The sequence below is a fragment of the Tasmannia lanceolata genome, unplaced genomic scaffold (assembly GCF_043159265.1).
Source record: "Tasmannia lanceolata isolate RefF3 unplaced genomic scaffold, GAP_Taslan_0.1 ptg000005l, whole genome shotgun sequence".
NCBI classification, from domain to species: Eukaryota; Viridiplantae; Streptophyta; class Magnoliopsida; order Canellales; family Winteraceae; genus Tasmannia; species Tasmannia lanceolata.
In genome coordinates, this window is record NW_027518682.1 from 11,965,535 (window position 1) to 11,985,434 (window position 19,900).

General features: G+C 43.1%; 2 protein-coding genes and 2 pseudogenes across 3 annotated transcripts in view; 2 read left to right on the forward strand and 2 right to left on the reverse strand.

The window, feature by feature from the left end:
• Positions 1-760: 760 nt before the first annotated feature.
• LOC143877503 (protein transport protein SEC13 homolog A-like) lies at positions 761-2,118 on the reverse strand. The gene has a single exon (XM_077379586.1). The coding sequence runs from the start codon at positions 1,868-1,870 to the stop codon at positions 959-961; it is 912 nt and encodes a 303-aa protein (XP_077235701.1). The 5' UTR covers positions 1,871-2,118; the 3' UTR covers positions 761-958.
• Positions 2,119-2,558: 440 nt separating this feature from the next.
• LOC143876637 (protein transport protein SEC13 homolog A pseudogene) lies at positions 2,559-3,864 on the forward strand (annotated as a pseudogene).
• A 10,392-nt stretch (positions 3,865-14,256) lies between these two features.
• Positions 14,257-15,587, reverse strand: LOC143877505 (protein transport protein SEC13 homolog A pseudogene; annotated as a pseudogene).
• A 397-nt stretch (positions 15,588-15,984) lies between these two features.
• Positions 15,985-19,900, forward strand: part of LOC143877504 (protein transport protein SEC13 homolog A-like) — a 28,306-nt gene continuing 24,390 nt past the window's right edge. For both annotated transcript variants that reach the window (XM_077379588.1, XM_077379589.1), the window contains exon 1: positions 15,985-17,176. In XM_077379588.1, coding sequence (XP_077235703.1) covers positions 16,259-17,170 — 912 coding nt within the window. In that variant the 5' untranslated portion in view covers positions 15,985-16,258 and the 3' untranslated portion in view covers positions 17,171-17,176. The remainder of the gene's footprint in view (positions 17,177-19,900) is intronic.

The following is a 19,900-nucleotide window of genomic DNA, read 5'->3' on the forward strand; positions in this document are numbered from 1 at the left end:
GAATCCCAAAGAGAAGCAATAAGAAGGTAACAATGGTCATTTAATCGTATCCAGGAGGTAAAAAGGGCGGAAGAAGATGGAGATGCTAGGGTAGAAGAGGTAGAGGAGATGGGGTATCTCAAAGAAGAATAGAACCGTATCATCTTTCAAGAAGAAATCTCTTGGCGACAAAGATCTAGAGCGAGGTGGCTAAAGGAAGCTGACAAAAATACTGCGAAGGAGATGATAGAATATTTTTTTTTTTTGAATGGCATGAGATTGTAGAATACTATTTCAAGAATGAGAAGGAATCGTCTGTAAAACTATACATGGAAAAAGTATACGACAAAGTGGAGTGGGGCATCTGAGATTATCTAATGGGGAGAATGGGCTTTGGTGTTAGATGACGCACCTAGATCATGAGATGTGTATCATCGGCTTGGTTCTCTCTCTCTCTCTCTCTCTCTCTCTCTCTCTCTCTCTCTCTCTCTCTCTCTCTCTCTCTCTCATGGTAGAAAATTTCATTAAAAACATAGGAAAGACCGAGGTGGTCAAACCAATAGGACAAATGGGGACAGATTACTATTTGCATGTAGTTGTTCCATAAAAAAAATTTCTTAAGCTTCAATCATCCATCATTAGATTCATACTTGATCAATTTTTAATTTTTATTGTTTTCGACAGTGAAATAGTTTTCAACAAGAAAGCCATGACAATGCATCATAAAAAAAGCATAGTTACAAGATGTGATTTTAATAAAGCTAAAATAACAGATCTTGAATGAGATTAACTAGTTGCAAACCAATTAACATTACCAGGCAAACCAATAGTTGCAAACCAATTTATAGTCCCAGGAAAAGTTATTCAAAGCACGACAAAAAACACAAGTAAAAAAGAAAAAAGTGAGCAAAACTAATATGCAACGGCCATTGAGGGAGTAATGGTTTAGTATCAAAAGAAGAAGCTAAAAAACCTGGATCTAGGGCTCCACTGTAGTGACCTGCTGCCACTCACCATCGACCGCTTCTTTCCACAGCGTCACATTATTCTTCCCGTCGGCAACCGCCAGTAAATTCCCTGTGAGCGACCACGAAACCCTCCACACCGGCGTCTGAAAATCCTTCAAAACCTTCCCTTCCCATTGATCACCTTCCTTGCCCACCGTCCATATAACCACGGTCCCATCCTGGGACGCACTCGCGATCGTTGATTTCGGAAGCCCTAGATTCGGGGCCCACGCCACATCCCTCACCCAATCGGAGTGCATCAGAAGTGCTGGAAAGCAATCCAATTTCCAGCTCCCGTTATAAAGCTTCCAGATCTTGACAGTGTTGTCACATCCCCCTGAGGCGAGCTTCTGGACCGGGGGATCGGATCCGGATCCGACGAGGGATCCGGGAGCAGTGGATGGGGCCCATGAGACGGACGTGACACCGACGGGATGGGCCTGATCAATCCGTGTAGTGTCCCAGGATCCATCTGGCCGAGCGGTGAAGATAGAGATGTTACCGTCGGAGGAGGCGGCGGCGAGGCAGAGTCCGATCTCGTGTGGGGCCCAGGAGATGGAATTGACGGAGGATTTGTGATCCGAGAATACGTGGGCTTGGATCCACTCTTCGTTTGGGTTTTGGCCTTCTTTCCAGATGATTACGCGGCCATCGTAAGAGCAGGAAGCGAGGATGGATCCGAATTTGGGGTGGGCCCAGGCGACTTGCCAGACTGGGCCAAGGTGGCCCGTAAGGGTGGCGAGGTGCTGCTGGGAGGAATTGGTGACGCCGATGATCTTGATCGTGGCATCGGAGGAGGCCGTGGCGAGACGCTTCCCGTAGTAGTCCATGGCCACGTCGTGGACTGTGTCTTGGTGGCCTGTTTCAATCTTCTGAGAAGGCATTTTTTCTCTCTCTCTCTCTGTGAGTTTTTCTCTGAATCGTCTGCCCCTTCTTCTCTTATTTCCTGTTAGGGTTTTTGGGTGAAATTTCGGAAAAATCGAGGTTTCGACCGAAATTCAGAAATTTTTCAGAAATTTCGGACGAACTAAATTACCGTTTAGGGTTTATGCAATTTCGGTGAGGGTCTCGAAATTTAAAACCATGGTCTCTGGAACGAAATAAGATGGAGTTTTTAGGATTGAATGAACTTCGCTTTGCTATCATGTTGGTTTATAAATAGGTTTTATAAGGCATTCCTCTGTTTCTTAATTGGGATTTGCTAGGAACTTTCAGACTAAGGCATTTCACGGCTAACTGTTGCATGTGAGAGCAGCCCTAGAGGCTCACTTTTAAGCCGATTTTGTCGTATCCACAATTCATCCGATGTGGCTGCTATCACATGCAACAGCCAGCCACGAGATGCCTTTTTCTGCGAAAGTCCCTAGCAAAGCCCTATTTAATTAGCCTGAAATCGTGTTTTTGGGAGGGGAAATGATATATTCACCGCCTTTTCTTCCTTGGGCTACCCCTTGTAGCGTGGAAGCGTAATCCTAAATACACAGGAGGGGGCTGGGCCAAGGAAGAAAGGGGGTGAATATATCGCTTTCTTTTTAAGATAAATAGTGGTTAGTATATCTTAGACAGCGAAATTTATGAAAAATTTCTGAATTTCGGTCGAAATCTCGATTTTTCCGAAATTTCACCCAAAAAAACCCTAACAAGAAATAAGAGAAGAAGGGGCAGACGATTCAGAGAAAAACTAAGAGAGAGAGAGAGAGAAAAAATGCCTTCTCAGAAGATTGAAACAGGCCACCAAGACACAGTCCACGACGTGGCCATGGACTACTACGGGAAGCGTCTCGCCACGGCCTCCTCCGATGCCACGATCAAGATCATCGGCGTCACCAATTCCTCCCAGCAGCACCTCGCAACCCTTACGGGCCACCTCGGCCCAGTCTGGCAAGTCGCCTGGGCCCACCCCAAATTCGGATCCATCCTCGCTTCCTGCTCTTACGATGGCCGCGTAATCATCTGGAAAGAAGGCCAAAACCCAAACGAAGAGTGGAACCAAGCCCACGTATTCTCGGATCACAAATCCTCCGTCAATTCCATCTCCTGGGCCCCACACGAGATCGGCCTCTGCCTCGCCGCCGCCTCCTCCGACGGTAACATCTCTATCTTCACCGCTCGGCCAGATGGATCCTGGGACACTACACGGATCGATCTGGCCCATCCCATCGGTGTCACGTCCGTCTCGTGGGCCCCATCCACTGCTCCCGGATCCCTCGTTGGAACCGGATCCGGATCCGATCCCCCGGTCCAGAAGCTCGCCTCAGGGGGATGTGACAACACTGCCAAGATCTGGAAGCTTTATAACGGGAGTTGGAAATTGGATTGCTTTCCAGCACTTCTGATGCACTCCGATTGGGTGAGGGATGTGGCGTGGGCCCCGAATCTAGGGCTTCCGAAATCAACGATCGCGAGTGCGTCCCAGGATGGGACCGTGGTTATATGGACGGTGGGCAAAGAAGGTGATCAATGGGAAGGGAAGGTTTTGAAGGATTGTCAGACGCCGGTGTGGAGGGTTTCGTGGTCGCTCACAGGGAATTTACTGGCGGTTGCCGACGGGAAGAATAATGTGACGCTGTGGAAAGAAACGGTCGATGGTGAGTGGCAGCAGGTCACTACAGTGGAGCCCTAGATCCAGGTTTTTTAGCTTCTTCTTTTGACACTAAACCATTACTCCCTCAATGGCCGTTGCACATTAGTTTTGCTTACTTTTTTCTTTTTTACTTGTCTTTTTTGTTGTGCTTTGAATAACTTTTCCTGTGACTATAAATTGGTTTGCAACTATTGGTTTGCCTGGTAATGTTAATTGGTTTGCAACTAGTTAATCTCATTCAAGATCTGTTATTTTAGCTTTATTAAATCACATGTTGTAACCATGCTTTTTTTATGATGCATTGTCATGGCTCTCTTGTTGAAAACTATTTCACTGTCGAAAACAATAAAAATTAAAAATTGTTCAAGTATGAATCTAATGATGGATGATTGAAGCTTAAGAAAAAAATTATATGGAACAACTACATGCAAATAAAGATCTATAATGTGGATAAATAGGGAAATGAAGGGAGTTTTAGTGCTTCTCCAATCCTTGTGATTTGCCGTTTCAATGATTAAGAATAATTTTCGTATTGATTATTTTCTCGTTAAAGAGTATTCCCCCCCTTTTTTTTTCTTTAAAGAGTATTTTCTCCTTTTGATATTGCTGAAATAGTGTATTTAAAACTAAAAATCTCAAGTTTCAAATAAAGCTTTTGTGGTTCATTTTTCCAAAACTTGCGTTAAATCTACAAGAATAAAACTATAAATCCCTAAAACTTGTTATTCTAATTAGATGAAGACCTCTTTATTACTTGTAACCCTAACCTACATTAACCCTTCGCCTCTATCCTAGTGTAGCCCGATCTCTTTCTATATGCATCTTATACGCTTCCAACAAGGCTTATTACATTCACAATCAATTAAGCTTCCCACACATTTCTTCTTTACTTTCTTTAGAGCTTTTCACTTCCCACATTTTTTTTATTTTTTGGTTTCTCATCTCCCTCTTTTGCTTCCTGCATTTCTTTCTTTTTTTTTCTATATCCCTCGCTTCCCGCACGTCCGTTTCACACTCTGACAACAATGGTTTGAAAAGCCATATACCCTTCCCCCTTTGATCTAGACTTGCTGATTATTTTAAATAATACTTGTGTTATATGTCTTGATGCTTATGCATTCGTGCATGGCACTTGAAACGAGAACGGGATCCTAAAGGATATGTATTCTATGTTTACTTGATCCCAAAAGTTCCACTGCTTGTTCTCAAAATGAGTTTTAGCTCCCAAGCATATAAAAGTAAAAAAATCCTAGCAAGGTGGTCAAACCAATCGGTACAAATGGGGATAGATTACCGGCTTGGTTCTCAATCTTATTAGATGGGTCCCCATAAGGTTTTTTCAAATGAGTTTGTAGATGACACATTGGTTTTTAGGAGAGTGGATGAAGTAAAGGTCAAAAAGTAAAGGATATACTTTGGTGTTATGAAATGGTGACGGGGCAATGATCATACTTCAGCAAGTCCAGGTTGATTGACATTAATACTTCATAAGAGGAGAGCAATCGCTCGGCACGCTTGCTAGGGCGCTCGATGGATCACTCCTACAACTTATCTGCGTCAACCCTTAGGTAAAGGTAAATCACGCAAGAACTTATGGGATCCGATTGTTGAAAGAGTGGAAAGAAGGCTTGAAACCTAGAAGCGGAACCTAATTTTATTAGGAGGGAAAATTACCCTAATAAAAGCAATGTTGGCAAACATTCTGATATATTATCCATCCACTTTCAAATGTCCAATGAGTGTAAATAATCGGATCGAGAAAATACAAAGGAGATTCCTTTGGGGAGAGTCCGAGGAGAAGAGAAACTCCATCTTGTTAGCTTGAAATTAGTATAAATGGCAATCAAAGCTAGGGGCCTTGGAATCCATAAATTGAAAGAAGTCAACAAAGCCTTACTTGGGATGTGGTTATGGAGGTATTGGGAAGAAAGTAGTCAATTGTAGACTAAAGTCATTGATAGCAAATATGGCATGGCGCAAGGAAACTGAATATCTGACGATAGGTACGGATTCAGTGGGTTCACACTATGGAGAGAAATCTTGAGACAGAAGTTCAGATTCAATGAGAGGATTAAATATAGAGTTTAAAAGGGTGATAGAATAAGCTTCTAGAATGATAAATGGTGTGGGGCTTCGTAGAATTGTACAAAGTGGTTGTCGAAAAAAATGTGGTTGTTTTATATTGTTATAAATGGGTAGATAATATCATGGAAAATACAATTTAGATGCAACTTCTTTGAAAGTGAGATAGGAAGGGTAACCCAGAGGCATTGGAGTCTTGCTATATAAGTATGATGAGAGATGAAAAAACGGTTTGGATATGGAGCTCACCTAGCACTTTCAGCGTTAAATCATTTTTTACCACCACACCGTGCCTTGTGTCACGGGCCTATTGTTTTAGCAACGGAATAGCCCGTGCGGCGCCTCAACATGTGTGTATGCAGGGGCAAACCTTCAACCGAATCAACGTGCAACGCTCTGAAGGCCCTGCATGACGAACACCTCTCGATCCTTCACATGTGCACCCAATCTCTGAGTTTTTCAATAGGCTACTAGGCTAAGATCTTGACATACACCTCTAGATACTTTGTTCACAGCCATCAAACCTTTCATCAAGCTACTGTCTACTGAGCTTAGACGTGCCGAGACCAACTATGAACCCACTCTCGTGATCAACCAGCATCACGAGTACATCGAACATCAGGCCTTGAAAGCCCAATGCAAAGTCCATCGAGTACGAGGCATGACGGTGCCACGCACAAATCCGCCAAGCACAGGAGCTTGGTCATCCAAGAAGTAAGCATGCTCCATGGACTGATCCGCAAGGTATACACCTCGCGAGGGCAATCGAGGTCACCCCCGCACGTACTCATGGAAGACCTAGATATTGGCTTATCCACAAGGTGTACCGCGATGAAGAAGGCCAATAGTATAATTAGCCCCCCTGCAACGGTCCGTACCACCAATGCATGTGGAAACGCAACCCAACATGCACTGTCTTTGGCTTCCGTCCTCGACCAAAAAAACCGAAGCATCCATGTGGATAACTCGCAGTCCGCACCCAAAGCTCCCTTAGGGCACGGCGACACGGACACGAGTTGTAGTATGATTTCCTACTGTGTGCCTCACATGCACAAGCAAGTCCTCATACAACCCATAAGCAAACCACCAAGGTTCCGGCTTACACCTGCTAGGCCTATCGGGGGAGGAGTCAGCATGTCACAGGGGCAACTCCTCCTTAAAGAGTTTTGCCTACCCACCTTCTCAACCAGGAGTGCCCACCAAAAGTTTATATTAGTGACTACGCCTGGGAAATTCACTAGACATTGATGGCCCAAAATGCCAACTGCGTCCCTCTGACACGGAGTGTACTGCGACGACTCGGTTGGCCTCAATTGTTTCCCCGTGAAACTTGTCCACCGACTTTGCATATAGTTATGGTTTAAATTTTCCCGAAATGACTATCATTCAAAAAAAAAAAACCTGAAATGACTGAAATGTTTCTGTTTCCATACCTACTGAAACGAAATCAACATGAATTCCTTTCATCACATTATTTCTGTCAAAATTCTTAAAATTTTGATCGAAATTCCTGAAATTCGACCGAAAGAAATTTCTGAAATTCGACCGAAATGGTCGAAACGACAAAAAATGAAAGATATTATGATTTGCATTTCATTTCATTAATGTAGATAATGATAGTTGGTAGGCAACATCATTGAACTGCACAACAAAGTAACTGTATCTTATGCCTGGGATGTCAGATCAGCATGTGACCAACACATGTCACTAGGTGTTCGATGAGACTAAGCCATTATGAATGGCTTCCTTCCTCATATGTTGGTTTCTAAGTAAGGCCAATAGTATAATTAGCCCCTTGCAGGGGTTCATGCACGCAATGCATGTGGAAACCCAACCCGACATGCACCGTCTTTTGCCTCCGTCCTCGCCAAAGAAACTGGAGCATCCATGTGGATAACTCGCAGTCCGCACCCAAAGCTCCCTTAGGGCACGCCGACACACACACGAGCTGTAGTATGATTTCCTACTGTGTGCCTCACATGCACAAGCAAGTCCTCATACAACCCATAAGCAAACCACCAAGGTTCCGGCCTACACTTGCTAGGCCTATCGGGGGACGAGTCAGCCTGTCACAGGGCCAACTCCTCCTTAAAGAGTTTTGCCAACCAACCCTCTCAACAAGGAGTGCCCACCAAAAGTTTATATTAGTGACTACCCCTGGGAAATTCACTAGACATTGATGGCCTAAAATGCCAACTGCGTCCCCGTGACACGGAGCGCACTGCGACGATTCGGTTGGCCTCAATTGTTTCCCCGTGACACTTGTCCACCGACTTTGCATATAGCTATGGTTTAAATTTTCCCGAAATGACTCATTCAAAAAAAAAACCCAAAATGACTGAAATGTTTCTGTTTCCATACCTACTGAAACGAAATCTACATGAATTCCTTTCATGACATTGTTTCTGTCGAAATTCTCAAAATTTTGACAGAAATTCTTGAAATTCGACCGAAAATCCTGAAATTTGACCAAAATTCCTGAATTCGACCGAAATGGTCGAAACGACAAAAAATGAAAGATATTATGATTTGCATTTCATTAATGTAGATAATGATAGTTGGTAGGCAACATCATTGAGCTGCACAACAAAGTAACCGTATCTTAGGCCTGGGATGTCAGATCAACATGGGACCAACACAAGTCACTAGGTGTTCGATGAGACTAAGCCATTATGAATGGCTTCCTTCCTCATATGTTGGTTTCTAAGTATGTATTTGTCCTTTTTTTTAATGGCGAGAAATTTCATTAAAAGAAAACAAAGACCGAGGAGGTCTATACCAACAAAGTGGAAAGAAATGAAAGAATTGAAGGAATACAATTGCATGCTCCTCCCCAAAGGTCAAAGAAGAATAAAAGTCAAGCAAGGAGAAAATCAAATAATAGCACACTCTCCCTCGAGACGCCCTCTCTGGCTAACCTATCAGCCACGTCATTGGCCGACCGCCTGACATGATGTAAAGATATATTTGCTCCACCCACCCTATCTTGGATCTCGTCGGAAAAAAGAAGCAAATCTCCATGGATAAGAGTGGGAGCCTCTAAGCCATCTTATCACATTGAGAGAGTCCCCTTCTATCACCACTGGTTTCAAGTCTTCATTCTCAATAAACTTTATTCATTGATGGATTGCATGCACTTCGGCTTCATTTGCATCAGCGACTCCTATAGGACCCACAACTGCCCATCTCACTGCCCCATACTCATCCCTTAGTACTTCCCAAGTTCTAGAAGGTCCAGGGTTGCCCATACTAGACCCATCAAAATACAGCTTCAAGTAACCTTGAGCATGAGGCTCCCAATCTTGGACAATCTTGGGTTCTTACACTGAACCATGGAAAATCTCCTTCTACCCATACCATAAATCATAGACTAACACAAATCTAAAGCATAGTAGGGTCTTCAGCTATGAAATGGTAGTGGTTATCACCTTACTGTAGAGGAAATGTGATCTCTTTGTGTATACTTTAAAGACAGGTGCATTTCTCTGTTTCCACAAAACCCATATTGCTGCTAAAAGTGAGACCATCCATAGGATCTTCCCTTTTTTTTCTCCAAGGGACCATGGGCCAACTTTCCAATAAATCTATGAACTTGGTTGGGAAAACCCATGATATTTCAAATCTCTACAATACATTGCTCCACTCCTCTCTTGCCACGTTACCATGCATGAATATGTGATCCACCATTTCCCCGGCATCTATGCAAAGTGCACAATGGTCGATGACCAACATCTCCCGAGCTCTTAAGAAGTCAACCATTAGTTTCTTATGAGAAAAGTGGCCCAGCCAAAGGCTTCACTAGCAGGCACCGAAAGCCCTCTGGAAAGGTAAACAAGAAAGCAACTAGTAGGTGCTTGGATGTTCCAAACTTTGGCTACTTTGGAAGGCACGGGACAATATACAAGTTGATGGTAGAAGGACTTGACCATAGAGGTATGTATTTGTCCTTATCCTAGCATTTCCCAGAGTTTCTTCTTAAAATTTTATCATTTGCATATGTTTCTATATGCTTCCGTGATTTTAAAAGATTTACAACGAAATTTCCACTGAAACCGAAACCGTTTCCATTTCCGTGCCAACTGAAACTGAATAAATCTTGCATATAGCCAAAAAGGGAGTATACCTGCTCCTCCAATAATCTATACGTTTAGCTGGACAGCCCTCTACGATAAGATTCTCAAGGTAGACCACGTCAGAAACCATGAAGATGATCATTATTGACAACTGTGCATTATACGTGGAAGCAGGGGAGATGGGGAACCACATTTTTATCTATTGCAAGATGGCTAGAGAGATCTAGAGTCTGATTCTAAGGAGATTCGGGATGACCAGGGTATTTCCACTTCGCCTAACCGACCTATTAGAGTTTTGGCATGCTGCTCCATGGCCAAAAAAATGAAAGATACTATGATGTGTGATCCTCTTGGCTATGAACTGGGTGATATGGAAGGAAAGAAATGCTGGGATCTTTAGGGGACACATAAAGAGCTCACTTTCCTTGTACAAAAAAGTGATAGCCCTAACCTTATCTTGGGTTTGCTTCTTGTTATGACTTATGGAGGGGATGGAGAGAGATTTGCATTAGTAGAGTAAGCACATGGGAACCCCTAGGCCAATCAAAGCTGAAATATAATTTTGACGGATCCAGTATTGGTAGCCCAGAGCCAGCTAGGGTTGGTGAAATCCTCAGGAACGAGAGGGGTGACACCATATAGGCTTTCTAGAGTCCAGTCAGAATAACGGGACTCAAATGAAGCTGAGGTCAGAGCATTATTACATGGGATAAGAATTGTTGAGAGCTCAGACCTTGGTAGATTGATAGTTGAAGGGACTCCCTCTACATTATTAGGTGGTCAAGTGGGAGCCAGCCGCCTCCATGGAGATTTACGCACATGTTTGATGAGATCTTCAATAGTGAAAGGTACTTCTGTATCATACCAGCATGTTCGAATATTCAATCTCAACTTATTTTTAATAAATTGATTCACCATTTTTTTTAAAAAAATAGAGAGTTCGTGACCCTCAAATTTGTTACCCTCTTAACAAAGAAAAATCCTTCCAATATTTGGCTTCTTTTACAAATATAATTGGTTATATGCACTAGAAACAACTATTATTTGTGATATGACCACTAAAAAAGAAGAAGAAAAAAACACCTATAATTTGGAAAATATGTGACTTAAAACAAATTTTGCTAGGATTTTTTGAGTTGTATATGCTTGGGAGCTAAAACTCATTTTGAGAACAAGTAGTGGAACTTTTGGGATCAAGTAAACATAGAATACATATCCTTTAGGATCCCATTGTCGTTTCAAGTGCCACGCACGAATGCACAAACATCAAGACATATAACACAAGTATTATTTAAAATAATCAGCAAGCCTAGAGCGAAGGGGGAAGGGTATATGGCTTTTCAAACCATTGTTGCCAGAGTGGGAAACGAATGTGACAAGCCATACGGGAAGCAAAAGCGGGAAGCGAGGGATCTAGGAAAAAAAGCAAAGTAATGCGGGAAGCAAAAGCGGGAGATGAGAGACCAAAAAAAGAAAAAAAATGTGGGAAGCGAAAAGCTCTAAAGAAAGTAAAGAAGAAATGTGTGGGAAGCTTAATTGAACGTCAATGTAATAAGCCTTGTTGGAAGCGTATAAGATGCAGATAGAAAGAGATCGGGCTACACTAGGATAGAGGAGAAGGATTAATGTAAGCCGTGGCGAGGCAGAGTCTGATCTCGTGTGGGGCCCATGAGATTGCATTGCCGAAGGATTTGTGATCGGAGAATACGTGGGCTTGGATCCACTCGTTAGGGTTTTGGCCTTCCTTCCAGATGATTACGCAACCTTTGTAAGAGCAGGAAGCGAGGATGGATCCGAATTTGGGGTGGGCCTAAGCGACTTGCCAAACCGGGCCAAGGTGGCCCGTGAGGGTGGCGAGGTGCTGTTGAGAGGAGGATGTGACGCCCGATGATCTTGATCGTTGCGTCGGAGGAAGCCGTGGCGAGACGCTTCCCGTAGTAGTCCATGGCCAAGTCGTGGACTGTGTCTTGGTTACCCGTTTCGATCTTATGAGAAGTTTTTTTTTTCCTCGGAGTTTTTCTCTAAAATTGTTTGCCCCTTCATGGAGACGACGACTAGGGCTTTTTCTCACTGTTCATATCCCTTTCTTTCTTCTCTCTCTCTCCCTTTCTCTCTTCAATCTAATCTATGGGCAAAACTCAATTTTCCTTTTTACCTTTCGAGTCCTAGTATTAAGCCAAGTGATAATGATCGACAATGCATCATCTCACATGTGAAAATAGTTTGTAATTGGGGCCGTTGATCTAGTGAACTCCATTATAATTCAAGTAAATATTAAAAGTTTCTTGATCTAACAACTAAGTCTGGGTGGTGTAGTTGGTTATCACGCTAGTCTCACACACTAGATGTCCTCGGTAGACACTTTATAATTTTATTTTCAATTTTATTTTCAGGCGTAGGTCCCACTTGTTTTATAATCGAAACTATTTCAGACTTAGATGGCCAAAGGAAAGAAAAAAGAAGCACGAGCAGTGGTTTTAATCTTTTATTGTAAAGGGCTTTCTTTAAGTTGTATGGTGCAGATAAGCAACATGTGAAGGAAATGAGACCGAAGTTTTTAGGACTGGTGAGCTTCACTCATTGGTTTAGAAGGCATTGCTCTAAAACACTTCCAAAACGGAATTCCATTGAGAAAACAAACACCAAAGTGAAAATGACCAACGATTTGACTGGATTTGTGCTTTCTTAGGCCCTGTTCAGTTTTAGATGTGACAACAGATTGTAAGCCCCAAATTGATTACTAGACCCAAAATTAACGTAATTAGACCCAAAATTACAATCGGTTTTCACAATCTAAAACGAGCAGGGCCTAAGATACTATGACGTGTGATCCTCTTGGCTTCGAGCCGGGTGATATGGATGGAGAGAGATTCTGGGATGTTTAGGGGGCTCATACCCTCACCATATATTGGGGTTAAAACCCTCCCCAGCTTTTCTTTCGCTTCTTGTTATGACTTATGGAGGGGATGGAGAGAGATATGCATTAGTAGAGAGCAAGCACATGGGAACCCCTAGGCCAATCAAAGCTGAAACATAATTTTGACGGATCTAGTATTGGTAGCCCAGTGCCAGTTGGGGTTAGTGGAGTCCTCAGGGTCGAGAGGGGTGGCACCATATAGGCTTTCTCGAGTCCAGTGAGAATAACGGAATCAAATGAAGCTGAGGTCAGAGCATTATAATATAAGATAAGAATCGTTGAGAGCTCAGACCTTGGTAGATTGATAGTCAAAGAGGACTCCCTCGACATTATTACGTGGTCAAGTGGGAGCCAGTCGCCTCCATGGAGATTTACGCACATGTTTGATGAGATCTTCAATAGAGTGGAAGGTACTTCAGTATCATACCAGCATGTTCGAATATTCAATATCAACTTATTTTTAATAAATTGATTCGCCATTTTAAAAAAAAATAGGGAGTTCATGACCCTCAAATTTGTTACCCTCTGAGCAAGGAAAGGTCCTTCCAATATTTGGCTTCTTTTACAAATATAATTCGTTATATGCACTGGAAACAACTATTATTTGTGATATGACCGTTAAAAAGGAAGAGAAAAAAAACACCTATAATTTGGAAAATATGTGACTTAAAACAAGTTTGCTAGGATTTTTTTACTTGTATATGCTTGGGAGCTAAAACCCATTTTGAGAACAAGCAAGTAAACATAGAATACATATCCTTTAGGATCCCGTTCTCGTTTCAAGTGCCATGCACGAATGCATAAGCATCAAGACATATAACACAAGTATTATTTAAAATAATCAGCAAGTCTAGATCAAAGGGGGAAGGGTATATGGCTTTTCAAACCATTGTTGTCAGAGTGTGAAACGGACGTGCGGGAAGCGAGGGATATAGAAAAAAAAAAAAAGAAATGCAGGAAGCAAAAGAGGGAGATGAGAAACAAAAAAATAAAAAAAATGTGGGAAGTGAAAAGCTCTAAAGAAAGTAAAGAAGAAATGTGTGGGAAGCTTAATTGATTGTGAATGTAATAAGCCTTGTTGGAAGCGTATAAGATGCATATAGAAAGAGATCGGGCTACACTAGGATAGAGGCGAAGGGTTAATGTAGGTTAGGGTTACAAGTAATAAAGAGGTCTTCATCTAATTAGAATAACAAGTTTTAGGGATTTATAGTTTTATTCTTGTAGATTTAACGCAAGTTTTGGAAAAATGAACCACAAAAGCTTTATTTGAAACTTGAGATTTTTAGTTTTAAATACACTATTTCAGCAATATCAAAAGGAGAAAATACTCTTTAAAGAAAAAAAAAGGGGGGGAATACTCTTTAACGAGAAAATAATCAATACGAAAATTATTCTTAATCATTGAAACGGCAAATCACAAGGATTGGAGAAGCACTAAAACTCCCTTCATTTACCTATTTATCCACATTATAGATCTTTATTTGCATGTAGTTGTTCCATATAATTTTTTTCTTAAGCTTCAATCATCCATCATTAGATTCATACTTGATCAATTTTTAATTTTTATTGTTTTCGACAGTGAAATAGTTTTCAACAAGAGAGCCATGACAATGCATCATAAAAAAAGCATGGTTACAAGATGTGATTTAATAAAGCTAAAATAACAGATCTTGAATGAGATTAACTAGTTGCAAACCAATTAACATTACCAGGCAAACCAATAGTTGCAAACCAATTTATAGTCACAGGAAAAGTTATTCAAAGCACAACAAAAAAGACAAGTAAAAAAGAAAAAAGTAAGCAAAACTAATGTGCAACGGCCATTGAGGGAGTAATGGTTTAGTATCAAAAGAAAAAGCTAAAAAACCTGGATCTAGGGCTCCATTGTAGTGACCTGCTGCCACTCACCATCGACCGTTTCTTTCCACAGCGTCACATTATTCTTCCCGTCGGCAACCGCCAGTAAATTCCCTGTGAGCGACCACGAAACCCTCCACACCGGCGTCTGACAATCCTTCAAAACCTTCCCTTCCCATTGATCACCTTCTTTGCCCACCGTCCATATAACCACGGTCCCATCCTGGGACGCACTCGCGATCGTTGATTTCGGAAGCCCTAGATTCGGGGCCCACGCCACATCCCTCACCCAATCGGAGTGCATCAGAAGTGCTGGAAAGCAATCCAATTTCCAACTCCCGTTATAAAGCTTCCAGATCTTGACAGTGTTGTCACATCCCCCTGAGGTGAGCTTCTGGACCGGGGGATCGGATCCGGTTCCAACAAGGGATCCGGGAGCAGTGGATGGGGCCCACGAGACAGACGTGACACCGACGGGATGGGCCTGATCGATCCGTGTAGTGTCCCAGGATCCATCTGGCCGAGCGGTGAAGATAGAGATGTTACCGTCGGAGGAGGCGGCGGCGAGGCAGAGGCCGATCTCGTGTGGGGCCCAGGAGACGGAATTGACGGAGGATTTGTGATCCGAGAATACGTGGGCTTGGTTCCACTCTTCGTTTGGGTTTTGGCCTTCTTTCCAGATGATTACGCGGCCATCGTAAGAGCAGGAAGCGAGGATGGATCCGAATTTGGGGTGGGCCCAGGCGACTTGCCAGACTGGGCCGAGGTGGCCCGTAAGGGTTGCGAGGTGCTGCTGGGAGGAATTGGTGACGCCGATGATCTTGATCGTGGCATCGGAGGAGGCCGTGGCGAGACGCTTCCCGTAGTAGTCCATGGCCACGTCGTGGACTGTGTCTTGGTGGCCTGTTTCAATCTTCTGAGAAGGCATTTTTTCTCTCTCTCTCTCTCTTAGTTTTTCTCTGAATCGTCTGCCCCTTCTTCTCTTATTTCTTGTTAGGGTTTTTTTGGGTGAAATTTCGGAAAAATCGAGATTTCGACCGAAATTCAGAAATTTTTCATAAATTTCGCTGTCTAAGATATACTAACCACTATTTATCTTAAAAAGAAAGCGATATATTCACCCCCTTTCTTCCTTGGCCCAGCCCCCTCCTGTGTATTTAGGATTACGCTTCCACGCTACAAGGGGTAGCCCAAGGAAGAAAAGGCGGTGAATATATCATTTCCCCTCTCAAAAACACGATTTCAGGCTAATTAAACAGGGCTTTGCTAGGGACTTTCGCAGAAAAAGGCATCTCGTGGCTGGCTGTTGCATGTGATAGCAGCCACATCGGATGAATTGTGGATAAGGCAAAATCTGCTTAAAAGTGAGCCTCTAGGGCTGCTCTCACATGCAACAGTTAGCCGTGAAATGCCTTAGTCTGAAAGTCCCTAGCAAATCCCAATTAAGAAACAGAGGAATGCCTTATAAAACCTATTTATAAACCAACATGATAGCAAAGCGAAGTTCATTCAATCCTAAAAACTCCATCTTATTTCGTTCTAGAGACCATGGTTTTAAATTTCGAGACCCTCACCGAAATTGCATAAACCCGAAACGGTAATTTAGTTCGTCCGAAATTTCTGAAAAATTTCTGAATTTCGGTCGAAATCTCGATTTTTCCGAAATTTCACCCAAAAAACCCTAACAGGAAATAAGAGAAGAAGGGGCAGACGATTCAGAGAAAAACTCAGAGAGAGAGAGAGAGAGAGAGAGAAAATGCCTTCTCAGAAGATTGAAACAGGCCACCAAGACACAGTCCACGACGTGGCCATGGACTACTACGGGAAGCGTCTCGCCACGGCCTCCTCCGATGCCACGATCAAGATCATCGGCGTCACCAATTCCTCCCAGCAGCACCTCGCCACCCTTACGGGCCACCTTGGCCCAGTCTGGCAAGTCGCCTGGGCCCACCCCAAATTCGGATCCATCCTCGCTTCCTGCTCTTACGATGGCCGCGTAATCATCTGGAAAGAAGGCCAAAACCCAAACGAAGAGTGGATCCAAGCCCACGTATTCTCGGATCACAAATCCTCCGTCAATTCCATCTCCTGGGCCCCACACGAGATCGGACTCTGCCTCGCCGCCGCCTCCTCCGACGGTAACATCTCTATCTTCACCGCTCGGCCAGATGGATCCTGGGACACTACACGGATTGATCAGGCCCATCCCGTCGGTGTCACGTCCGTCTCATGGGCCCCATCCACTGCTCCCGGATCCCTCGTCGGATCCGGATCCGATCCCCCGGTCCAGAAGCTCGCCTCAGGGGGATGTGACAACACTGTCAAGATCTGGAAGCTTTATAACGGGAGCTGGAAATTGGATTGCTTTCCAGCACTTCTGATGCACTCCGATTGGGTGAGGGATGTGGCGTGGGCCCCGAATCTAGGGCTTCCGAAATCAACGATCGCGAGTGCGTCCCAGGATGGGACCGTGGTTATATGGACGGTGGGCAAGGAAGGTGATCAATGGGAAGGGAAGGTTTTGAAGGATTTTCAGACGCCGGTGTGGAGGGTTTCGTGGTCGCTCACAGGGAATTTACTGGCGGTTGCCGACGGGAAGAATAATGTGACGCTGTGGAAAGAAGCGGTCGATGGTGAGTGGCAGCAGGTCACTACAGTGGAGCCCTAGATCCAGGTTTTTTAGCTTCTTCTTTTGATACTAAACCATTACTTCCTCAATGGCCGTTGCATATTAGTTTTGCTCACTTTTTTCTTTTTTACTTGTGTTTTTTGTCGTGCTTTGAATAACTTTTCCTGGGACTATAAATTGGTTTGCAACTATTGGTTTGCCTGGTAATGTTAATTGGTTTGCAACTAGTTAATCTCATTCAAGATCTGTTATTTTAGCTTTATTAAAATCACATCTTGTAACTATGCTTTTTTTATGATGCATTGTCATGGCTTTCTTGTTGAAAACTATTTCACTGTCGAAAACAATAAAAATTAAAAATTGAACAAGTATGAATCTAATGATGGATGATTGAAGCTTAAGAAATTTTTTTTATGGAACAACTACATGCAAATAGTAATCTGTCCCCATTTGTACTATTGGTTTGACCACCTCGGTCTTTCCTATGTTTTTAATGAAATTTTCTACCATGAGAGAGAGAGAGAGAGAGAGAGAGAGAGAGAGAGAGAGAGAGAGAGAGAGAGAGAACCAAGCCGATGATACACATCTCATGATCTAGGTGCGTCATCTAACACCAAAGCCCATTCTCCCCATTAGATAATCTCAGATGCCCCACTCCACTTTGTCGTATACTTTTTCCATGTATAGTTTTACAGACGATTCCTTCTCATTCTTGAAATAGTATTCTACAATCTCATGCCATTCAAAAACAAAAAATATTCTATCATCTCCTTCGCTATCAAAGTGATGTCCAAGATTTGTCTATCTGGTATGAATGCTGATTGATTGGGCGATATGTTCTTTGGGAGAGGCTTTTTCGGTAGTTTTGCTGGGACTTTTGCTAGCAATTTGTATACACATCACGCCAAGCTAATAGGATGAAAATATGCTAAATTGAGTTTTTTTGCATACAAGAGCTACAAAAGTCGTACTAGTGCTCCTGTCCAATGCTAAATCCTCATAGAAGGCCTCAAAGAATGTTAGAATCATATGTTTCACGGACTCTTAGCAAGACTAAATGAAACAATGCTAAAGCAGAAACCGTCGAGCCTAGGCACACCCCACCCCTCCCCCCCACGCCCACACACACACACACTCTTTTTTTAATGACCTAGGTGCTCGATTCTTACTCACAGAAAAGAGGCATGTCCTTCCTCTTCAAATGGTTTCTCTAGCTGTGTACAACATGCCCATCTAAATAATTAAACTCAACCCCATTAAGTATAGGGCGACCTCTCGTACTTCATCCCCGACACGTAATGCTGTAATCCCGTTGGCCTGTTTTCCTTGCACTAGCGATCCCATGAAAATAAACAGTATTTTTGTCAGCTTCCTTTAGCCACCTCGCTCTAGATCTTTGTTGCCAAGAGATTTCTTCTTGAAAGATGATACGGTTCTATTCTTCTTTGAGATGCCCCATCTCCTCTACCTCTTCTACCCTAGCATCTCCATCTTCTTCCGCCCTTTTTACCTCCTGGATACGATTAAATGACCATTGTTACCTTCTTATTGCTTCTCTTTGGGATTCCTTTTTCCACTCTTTGAGTTTTTCTTTAAAAAGCCACAGTTTCTGGCTTAAGAGTACATTAGACGCTGACACAATCGGACTAGGAGTGAAATTCTGACAATATTGGATGGCGGCGTGTGTCAAACGTGTGAACAATCAGACGACCAGCGAGCAGTATTCAAATAGTAATTATAACAGATATATTGATGACAGAAATTTTATCAGAGGGTAGTGTTCATCCCCTCGGCTGATGTCGAGTTCTCGTGGACATGGGAAGTTTACTGTGCAACATTCCTCTCCCCGGTGACTGCCAGTTACTGTATTGTGCTGGGTCTACGTCTCGGTCAGCTCTAACAGGAACTACTCGGGTGGACTGTTCAACTTATTAAATTTTAGTTTCAGGTTCTTGGGACACACTCTAGAAGTGAAGAATTTTACACTGGTTTTGCCAATTCGAAACTGAATCCAGTGACCGTGCACTTCCCTTTCCCCACCCTACCTACCTACCTACTTGTGATAGTCTTGAGGTAATGGAACTTCAACCGATAACACAAGAAAAAAAGGTTATTCTGCGCAAAATTTTCCATTTAAAAAAAAGAAACTTCAATCGTTATCCTTCAAGTGGTTTGTCCCTGTACCATATGGCCTTGCTTGACTGCTGAACATAAGTCGTGGGGTTCATGACCTGCTAATGACGACTGGGCAGTAGTACTGGGGCTTCAATAATCTGCCACCACAACTTAGACCAACTATTCCATGAGGCACTTCCCAAGCTTAAAGCTGGAGTCCTATGGTTTCAAAACCTTTTGAGATTACCGGCTCAGGTGATCCACTTCCTCTCTTTGAATTCCACAATTCCACCCAACACTAAGAAGCTCCTCAGAAAATAGAGCTTAACAAGACTCGACTAACATTCCCCTATCAGTTATAATGTGATTAGGGAGTGAGACTGCGAGAGATCGATGATCTGCGATCCTTGGTGCTTGGGTCTGCTGAGATCTATTGATCCTTGGCTTTCTTGGCATAATCCACAAGCACCAGGAAGGGCTGCTGGCCATGCTCTTCAATCTACCAACCACACGATTCTGGCCAGCTCATCCAATCACAACTAGTGCATTGGCTTCTAGAGTGACATTAGTTGTGTTCCCTTCTTTATTCAAGTGGTTCCTTCCCATCGCGGACTCATTTTTTTGAACTGTAGTGGTCGAGTCATTTTATTCCAT